This window comes from Vidua chalybeata, chromosome 3 (genome assembly GCF_026979565.1).
Source record: "Vidua chalybeata isolate OUT-0048 chromosome 3, bVidCha1 merged haplotype, whole genome shotgun sequence".
Taxonomy (NCBI): domain Eukaryota; kingdom Metazoa; phylum Chordata; class Aves; order Passeriformes; family Viduidae; genus Vidua; species Vidua chalybeata.
In genome coordinates, this window is record NC_071532.1 from 24345950 (window position 1) to 24355898 (window position 9949).

At 40.8% G+C, this 9949-nt stretch overlaps 1 protein-coding gene across 8 annotated transcripts in view; it reads left to right on the forward strand.

The window, feature by feature from the left end:
• ESRRG (estrogen related receptor gamma) overlaps positions 1-3919 on the forward strand; it is a 225847-nt gene extending 221928 nt beyond the window's left edge. For all 8 annotated transcript variants that reach the window (XM_053938568.1, XM_053938563.1, XM_053938567.1 and 5 more), the window contains one exon: positions 172-3919. In XM_053938568.1, the coding sequence (XP_053794543.1) occupies positions 172-416 (245 nt within the window). In that variant the 3' untranslated portion in view covers positions 417-3919. The remainder of the gene's footprint in view (positions 1-171) is intronic.
• Positions 3920-9949: the final 6030 nt, after the last annotated feature.

The window sequence follows — 9949 nt, forward strand, 5'->3', positions numbered from 1 at the left end:
ACGTTTGTAGTTCCTCAGCATTTCAATACACTTTCCTAAAGGTCAATACAGAAATTAATGGGTAATTATCTTCCTTCTTTGTGGAAAAGGATGGGCAGAACTAGTGAAAGTATCGTTATCAAACTCCTGGCACACCAGACTGAAACCTCCTGTTGATCCTTTGTTTTGCAGACTCAATGCACATAGAGGATGTTGAGGCAGTGCAGAAACTTCAGGATGTCTTACATGAGGCTCTGCAGGATTACGAGGCCGGGCAGCACATGGAAGATCCTCGTCGTGCAGGCAAGATGTTGATGACTCTCCCGCTTCTGAGGCAAACCTCCACCAAGGCTGTGCAGCATTTCTACAACATCAAACTGGAAGGCAAAGTCCCCATGCACAAACTTTTTTTGGAAATGCTGGAGGCCAAGGTCTGACTAAAGCATCATGGGCTTCCCCATCATGCACGTTTTAAAAAAAAAAAAAAAAAAGAAAAAAAAAGGGAAAATAAACAGGATAATAATGGCAAAGAAACTTAGTGTTTAATTAAGGAAAAAATGACTAAATGACTGCACTGATATTTAGCAGCAAGACTGTGAAGCAGCTTTCAACTTTTTCTTCTGTGTCTTTCTGATGCAGTTTTTTCTTTTCCTTTTCCTTTTCTCCCTTTTCCTTTCTGTTCTTTCCTTTCCTTTTTTCCTTTTTCTCTTTTTTGTTTTCCTTTGCTGCTGAACTTTTTAAAAGAGGTCTCTAATTGAAGAGAGATGGAAGCCAGGCCTGCCAAAGGATGGAAATCCATAATATGGATGCCAGTGAACTTATTATGAACCATAATGTCCCCAATGACAAAGGAATCAAAGAGAGAAGCACCGTACCTAGCAGTACAGTACAACATGATGAACTGACTGAATGCAGTATTAGATTTCATAGGAGCAGTCTCTAATTAGACGACTAAAGCGACGATGCATCGGCTGCTTCTTATCATTGCATTTTCCATCTAGATCAGTTACAGCCATTTGATTCCTTAATTGTTTTTTCAAGTCTTCCAGATATTTCTTAGGTTAGCTACAATGTAACTTTTTCAGGGAATAGTTTAAGCTTTATTCATTCATGCAATACTAAAGAGAAAGAAATACTGCATTTTTGTGCTGGCTTGAACAATGATGAACAATAATGAAGGACAAATGAATCCTGAAGGAAGATTTTTTTAAATGTTTTGTTTCTTCTTACTAATGGAGATTTTTTTGTACCAGCTTTACCAGTTTTCAGCCATTTATTAATGTGGGAATTTATCTTACTAAAGCAATAGTCGAAGGGAAGGTGCATATTATCACGGATGCAATTTATGTTGTGTGCCAGTCTGGTCCAAAACATCCAGTTTCTTAACATGAGCTCCAGTTTATAACTAAATGTTCACTGACTCAAAGGATTAGATTACACCTGCAGTATATCCGAGTAGTCTACCATATAAATACTCCATGTCAAATACCAATCTGTAACCGTGTTAGGAGACAGCGACTGCGCAGGGGCGTGGTCGCCGAGTGATTTCTAACTGCTTCAGTTGCAAATGAACAAGATACTACTGCCTGTTTGCAAAATTGTAACCTCACACGCAGAAAAACCCTATGAACCAATAGTAGCTTAGAGGCGATGAGGCAAATGCTGCCGTTTGCAAAATTAAGAAATCAGAGTAGTAGACTTCTGACCAAATTGAAGAATTTAACACTTCTATACCTTATTTATTGATTTAGATTTTCGTTTGTAAATGGCGATCCTTAACAAGTAGCTAAACCAGTATATGTGCTTTTCAACCAGTATTGTCACAGCATGAAAGTCAGTCAGTTTCAAGACTGTTACGAGGTGTAATCTAATGTATAAACCAATTAGATGCCCCCAGAAAACTACAGTCGCTAAATAACCAATAAACAATAACCTCCATCAAATGCTATACCAATGTACCAGTGTTAGTAGCTGCTCCCTGTACTATGTGAACATCCTTATTCTATGTACACAGATGTAATTAAAATTGTAATCCTAACAAACAAAAGAAATGTAGTTCAGCTTTTCAATGTTTCATGTTTGCTGTGCTTTTCTGAATTTTTATGTTGCATTCAAAGACTGTTGTCTTGTTCTTCTTGTGGTGTTTGGATTCTTGTGGTGTGTGCTTATAGACACAGGGTAGAATTAGAGACAATATTGGATGTACAATTCCTCAGGAGATTACAGTAGTATATTCTATTCCTTACCGGTAATAAAGTTCTTCCTAGTAATAATTAAGAGATCGAAACTCCAACAAATACTCGTTATGAACAGATAAACACTGAAATCATAATATTTTCAAAACAAGGGATAATTTCTGTAACAGTTTATTATAGAATACCAATGTATAGCTTAGAAATAAAACTTTGAATATTTCAAGATTATAGATAAGTCTAATTTTTAAATGCTGTAAATATAGCTTTTATTCAATCATCTCTCAGATGTTGTTATTAACTCGCTCTGTGTTGTTGCAAAACTTTTTTGGTGCGGACAAGTTTCCAAAACTATTGCTACGTTGTGTGCTTTAAACAAAATAACAATGGGCCGATGCTCTCTCGGCTCTCATGCTAGGGAAAAAAAAAAAAAAAAAAACTGTGTATCTATCATTAGCTATATGGGACTATATTGTAGATTGTGTTTTCTCAGTAGAGAAGTGACTGTAGTGTGATTCTAGGTAAATCATCATTAGCAATTCATTCAGATGGTCAATAACTTGAAATTTATAGCTGTGATAGGAGTTCAGAAATTGGCACATCCCTTTTGAAAAATGTCAAAAAAAAAAATACAACTCCTGGGAAAAAGGTGCTGATTCTATAAGATTATTTATATATGTAAGAGTGCAAAAAAAAAGTTTATTTTCCAGAAAGTTTGTGCAGGGTTTAAGTTGCTACTGTTCAAGTACACTATATATATATAAATATATAATATAAATATTGTTTTTGCTGTATCACATTAAAGAACTTGGGCTTCAGGGTCAAAAGCCAATCAACTAGAAGTATACAAAAAACACACAAAAAATGGAGATGTGTTAAAGGCACACGGTGCAAACTTTAGTTTTCATTTTCCGTAATTTTTTGGAGCTGCAAAAGAACAAGTATCTCAAGACTGTAAAACCATTACCTGAAACTTAGCTAAAAAAACTGCACGGGCTTTATAATGTTGTTCATCTTAAACCTTGCTGGAGAAGAGTTCTTTCAAGACCACTTACTTAATGTGAAGTGTTGGGAAAATTTCAAAGGGTGTATGTTTTAGCCATAACAATTTAATTTCTATTTTTGCTTCATTTTTTAATTTTTTCTTATTTAAAGCAATATGATTGTGTAACTCCCAGAAGTTACACATTTGTTTCAATCAGATCAGATTGTTGTATTTATTCCACTATTTTGCATTTAAATGATAACATAAAAAGATATAAAAAATTAAAACTGCTATTTTTCTTATAGAAGAGAAAATGGGTGTTGGTGATTGTATTTTAATTATTTAAGCGTCTCTGTTTACCTGCCTAGGAAAACATTTTATGGCAGTCTTATCGTGCAAAGATCGCAAAAGGACAAAAAAAATTAAACTGCTTATAATAATCCAGGAGTTGCATAATAGCCAGTAGTTAAAAACCGAAACAAAACAACAAATGAAAACAAACATGTCTATAGCTGTAGATGGGCTTCACATCTGTATAGCAATCAACTGTATATTTTTGTGATGTGTATCATACCGTGTGCTCCAACCAATGTCCATTTGTGTAAATGTATTTATTTTATATTGTATATATTGTTAAATGCAAAAAGGAGATATGATTCTGTAACTCCAATCAATTCAGATGTGTAACTCAAATTATTATGCCTTTCAGGATGATGGTAGAGCAATATTAAACAAGCTTCCACTTTTGATTGCTTTTATTTTATTTTTTGTGTTGTGGGATTTTTTTTGTTTTGTTTTCTTTTTTGCAGGAGAACAGAGCAATTAGCCTTTGCCTTTTGTTACTTCCATTCAAAACCGAGCCAGCGTTTGCACTTCTCCCTTAAAATACGATACGAGTGTAAATAAATGCTATATAAAGCCTTGTCAGAATGAATTCCAGTGTGGTACAAGACATTTTGCATACTCTTAAATATGCAAAATGTCTCATAGCACATTAGAATTCACGCTGGCAGGCCTTTATATAGCACTTATTTAATCTTGAAGCATCTACACATCGACCTGCATTACTCTAAATCATTGCTTCTCTGTCAATGTCTTAAAAGAAAACTTTCCCACTATTTTATGATCACATTACTATCATATAGAAGTAGTTTTTTGCTTTTGCCATCAACAACAGTCTATCATTCATTTCCTACTGCAGGAGACTCCTTTAATGTGTTCTGAGTAAAAATAAAAAATAAATTAAGAAAAAAACCCTGTACTATATGATCCAGTGTTGCTGAATGGAAGTAAGCAGCCCCCAGAGCAGTGATACAGACTGGTGTGAATGAAGATCCCCGAAAGCTGTTGGGATCCAGGCGGGTTAAACAGCGCAGGGGCAAAGTGGCCATAAATGGGCTCTGGGCCCCATCCCTGTGAGGGGCTGCAGCCCCCCACGCTCAAGCTCAGCCCCTCTGTCCTGTGGACCCTTCTGGAGCCATCACAGAAGTGCTAATGTGTGCTTTTCTTGCTTTTTAGCCTATCTTGATAGTGTTGTGTCGTTATGTTCACCAGCATGTTTCTCACCTTGGCTCCTGGCCATCCTCAGGAGGCTCTGGCTGATGGCACAGGGGCTGCTCGGGGACAGGAGCCGTGTCAGCCACGGCACTGGGGCAGCACCGAGGCCTCTTTGTGCTTCACAGCCTCCAAGTGCCAGCACAGCGAGAGGCACCCCTGCTCTGCTGCCAGTGCTGTCTGTGCTTTAGCTGTCTTGGGAAATAGGGGGACTTATTCTGAGTGAAAGGAGCAGCAGGACAATAGGAAGATGAATTCTGCGTGGACTCTGCAAAGATTATCAGAATTGGGCTTTAGTGTTGACACTGCTGTTTACACAGGCATACATCTATATACACACACAGGCTGCTTGGACAGAACTGGCTTTCCCCATTTTTAAGTATTTTCTCCCCTTTTTATTAAGTTTCCTGATTTTTAATTATTGCCAAGTACCTCTTCAAAAGAAAACCTAATACTGCACCTTAAAAGTAAAAAAGGCACTGTTAGAAATTTTCACATACAAAAGGAAAATAATCTGTAAGTGGCACTCCTTAACATGCGCTTGACCCTAATCATTGACTAAAGTTTTCACATGCACTTAAAAAATCATGCTTTCTGTACCATTTTTCATGAGAGGATCATGAAGTACCATGTAACAGAAATTGAGCATCACATAAGAAAAAATACAACTCTCAGATGATGCCTCTTCTAGGGCTCTGTCTATGCTGAGTTTTTCTCATTTGGTTTTTCTTTATTCTGCCTATGCTCTTCTGCAGTGAAGCCAGGATGGGCACAGAAATCCATTGGAAATGTTTAGTAGGAATCTCTGGGGAATTTGGCTAAGACCACAAACTTTTCTACACTATAGAAATAGCTACTTTGTCTTTAAAGAGAATAAAAAAAGGGCTTGGGATACTGGCAATTTATAGCTCAGACAACATACCCTGCTGTAGCTCTCAACTGCTGCAGCCGTAACTTGTGGCTACCACAACACCACTTGGCTAAAATAAGAAGGCAAATCAAGAGGCTTCCCAGTGGGGGTATGGCTCAGTGAAATCAGGTTTTGACTAACATGCTTTACATCCTCCTTCCCCTCCCCTACTCCACCTGCCCCCCATGTAAAAGAAGCCATCCCAGTCCAAGAGTGGGGTTTTTCCTCTGGAGGTGTTTGTTTGACAGCTCCACTGCCCCTCACTGCCTCACTGGCACCCATGCTCTCAGCCAGAGCCATCGGTGTTGATCTGAAAGGAAAACACCACTCCCTGAGCTGGCCACCTACATGCTATGGGGTTTGTGAGGGGCTATGAATTTTCTCTGGAGCTTTGCAGTCAAGTAATGGCCTAACTTGATGTCATTTGGGCTCTTTGTTTGGTTGGAGGGGATTTTTTGACCTTGTGAGTTCACAGAGTGAGAAGGTCTGGCAAACACCAACTAAAAGTGTCCTTGTGTAGTCCCTGCAGCTGATTCTTTCTCAGGAAATGGCAGGAAAATCCTATGCCAGTCAATGCTCTTGCATGTGCAGTTATGTGTGTTTCTTAACAATGCCAGTGCTGAAAGACTAATTATGGTTTAAAAAACAGACCATTAAAACCAAAAGGAAGATTATGAAGGAGAACAGAAATGGGAATGCTGTCCTTAGACAAACAAAAAACAGACCATTAAAACCAAAAGGAAGATTATGAAGGAGAACAGAAATGGGAATGCTGTCCTTAGACAAACCCTCATGTTGAACATTTTTAAGTGATCTCTAGCAGCATTGCCCAGTGGGAAAAAACCCTACCATAAGCACAAAAACACCTGAAATTTTTTTGTGTACAGGCCTCTGCAGGAGAAAATGCCTCTTTTAAAAAATTTGAACATTACCTGTCCTGAATCTTGCACCAAACTCAAGAATGGGACAGCTTCTATCTGTTTTCTACATTTTCTTCTATGGCCTTTGTTAGCTTTCCTTAACAGCTTTCTTCACTCGCACCTTTCCTTTCCTTTGCATTTCATCTCTCTTGTGTAATGTAGGTCTCTGATTTCACATGGCACTTTGCTAATTACTCTATCCTTTGTTATCCAACCATAGCTGCCTCACAAGGCAGAGTGTGTTTTCTATTGCAATGAAAAGCTGATTCCAAGTGTCCATAGGTTGCCTTTAACATACAGACCACAAACTTCCTCCTTGTGGTCGCTATTAGAGAAGGAGGAAAAAACCCCAAGTAACTGTGGAAAAGAATATGGATGCATTTATTTGCTTTTGCCATTTTTATCCCAAAGTGTTTGTGCTGCCACATCCCGGCCATGCTAATTGTTAGTGTTTCGTTAAGATTAAGGGTCGCTGACTCCTGGTGTTCACATTCCCAAGCTGGCTCCTTACAATCTCCGTTAATATAAAGGAGCAAGTGGCAGTAGATTGATTACATGCAGGCTCTTATTATTAAGCAGAACAGAAAAGAAAGGAATTTCAAAATATAATCCTCCGCTCCCAGGAGTATTTGTCTTGTTCTCCATGAAGTTAAAGGTCTGAAATAATGTGCCCATCAGGAGCTCAATGTTGCATGTCCATGCCAGTTGGTCCAAGGGCTTGTTATGATGGTAATGACCTGCTGAAACGTGAGCTTTGATGGCAACAATACAATTGCTACCAGCTCACCCGCTGGGAGAAATATTTTATTATTGTCAAATGCCCTCCGCAGAGATTTGTTTTGCCTGTTCCTGTTTAAATTAAATTCAGAGCAGAACTGCATTATTATTTCTCTAGAGTATATTTGAAATAAACAACTAGTCTCCAAATTTAGGATTCCTGGTTAGTTTAAATTTTCTTATTAGCAGAAAAATTACAATAGGTGACAACATAGCTGCAGGAATATTATTACGGCAGCCATATGAGAGATTTACACACTGAGAGCATGGCCTAAAAGCACAAAAACTCCCTTCTACTTTACAAATTCCAGCCAAATTAATAATTAACTGTGCCATAAATTCTGCAGCCTTCAAGAATGATGTCAGTGCTCTTCTGTGTCACACTAGAGGAATTTTGTCATAAGACTAAGTGGTGTTCTTTATGAAGAGCGTTACTTATATGTAGAAAGTGGCCCAGGAAAACAGCCCTTGCCACTCCATATTACGGCAGCTCGGTGAACAAGTGACAGCAGGACTTCAGAGTCATTTACTGCTGCTTTCTCAGGGCAAAACTATCTCCTTACGCCTGTGTGAAACAGAGCAAATTTTGTTCCACATTAAATGGGCCAGATTATCTGTTCCACAAGCTAAAGAGACAACACTAAATCCCAGCTCATGTAATTTCCTTCAAAATTGTTCTGCTCGGGCTGGGTGTTCCCAGGAGCGCCACCAGCAGAATTATCTGGCAATTCAGCTGTACTTAAATTGGCAGATGTTGGAGATTTAAGACAGTCCTGGAGCCTTAGCACAAATCCTCCACTTCTGTGCTGCCTTGTGGCCTCCTCTCCCTCTCCAGCCCATGCCACAGTGGCTGCCCAGTGCCAGCACTGATCCCACGGACTGCCAAGCTGCTGGGCTGTGCCATCCCTGCCTTGTCCAATCCAGCACCCAGAGCCGGGAGGGCAGCAGGAGATGTGCTGTGGGTTTGCATCTCTGCCTGCTTGCAAACAGGCTCTAAGCCTGCCCTGTTTGGCATTCCTGGGGCCCGGTTGTGCACCTGTTGTTCGCCTTTTCCCTGTCTCCCAAGTGCTCATGCTGGTGAAAAACTGCTCCACCTAAAGGCTGGATGATTTTTGTGCCCTGCTTTGCTGCAAGAAGCATTTCCCAGAGAGGCACTTGAGCAGTGCAGCGTAGGCATCTGAGCAAGGGCAGGGTGACAACAGTGGGTCAGGGAATGGTGGGAGGGCAGGTTACCTCGCCCACATCAGGACATCACTAAGAGGAGCTGCCACACACCTGCAGAGGGAGGAACACTTGCAGGGGAGGGGAGGGCTGGTAGGTGCATGTCCACTGCAGCAATGCCCCATCACCTGCCCTTCCCAGGTCCTTGACAAGCTGCCAGCTACCCACACCAGCCGTGGGCTGACTGTCACAGAGCAGGGGCTGTTGGAGCCAGACCCATGAGCTGGTGTGGCTGAGGATAGATGTCATTTGCAAACTTTGCCCAGCTGGGAGTGTGGGGAACCTGCTGCAGCAGCTCCTCAAAAGACTTTTTAGAGTGAGAGTTAGAGGGTAAACAGCAAGCGAAAGGGGTTAAAAGAAAAAATATTTTTAATTCACAAGTGCCTTATGAATCACACTCCTAACACTCTCCAGTTCAATCTACCATGCTCTATCTAATTTCACAGCTTCATTGGGAATGGCCACAAGGTGAGGGACTGGCAGTATGAGGAAGTCAATAAGGGCAGAATTCTCATACCAGGCTGCGAAGGAGTCACAGAAGTGCCAGTGTTACTTGCCAGAGGTTAACTTGGGGTCTACAGGGCTCCAGGGTAGTACTGAATGCAAAACCTCCATATCATCCTCAGTAGTTTCCTTCTTCACTGCAACCCTGATTTAAATGAAAAAATAAATACCTGGGTCTCAATCCTAGGGAGCATCTCTATATTCTAACACAGAAGTGTTTCAGTCTTCCCTGGGGTCTGCAAGCTTCCCACCCCTCACACTCTCCAAGTGCACAGGTCTCTCTCTTTCACCACAGCTGATCCTTCACTGAATATTCTGCCTGTTCCTCTGTAGCACAAACACCTTAAAGAATGAGGTGTCTATAGCACATCGAGGCTGAGCTGTACAGATTAGTCACAGACATGGAATAACCTCCTCTAGCAGGGGCTGAATCCCAGGTCATGCCTGTGGTTTCCACCTCACTTAACTCCTGGCAGGTCTTTCCCACTCTGCTGTGCTGAAACCTCAGCATAATCACAGAGCCACTTTCTGTGATCACAAAAGAAGTGATAAGAACACCTTTCCCCAGCCCAGCCTTTTCACTCCTTCTTCCCCTCCAGGCTCCTTGTTCTCCTCCTCTCTGCAGGACCATCTCTGAGTTACCAATGCCGGCCCAAAAGATTTAACGTGGAGTGGAGGCAGGAATGATATTTTCCTTCCAGAAAAGGGGACTCCCCCATCCTGTGACTCCCAGCTCTGGGCTCAGGGCTCCAGCCCACACTATTATTTGTGTCAGGAAGAAGTAGCAGCATAAAGTTCATTTGGGATGGCCCTGGAGAATCCATGAAATACAAGTTACTCATGTCCCTAAGATCCATGTGAGTGGTCTTTAGTGGACACTGCAGATGCTTAAGTTTGGGCTTGAGCC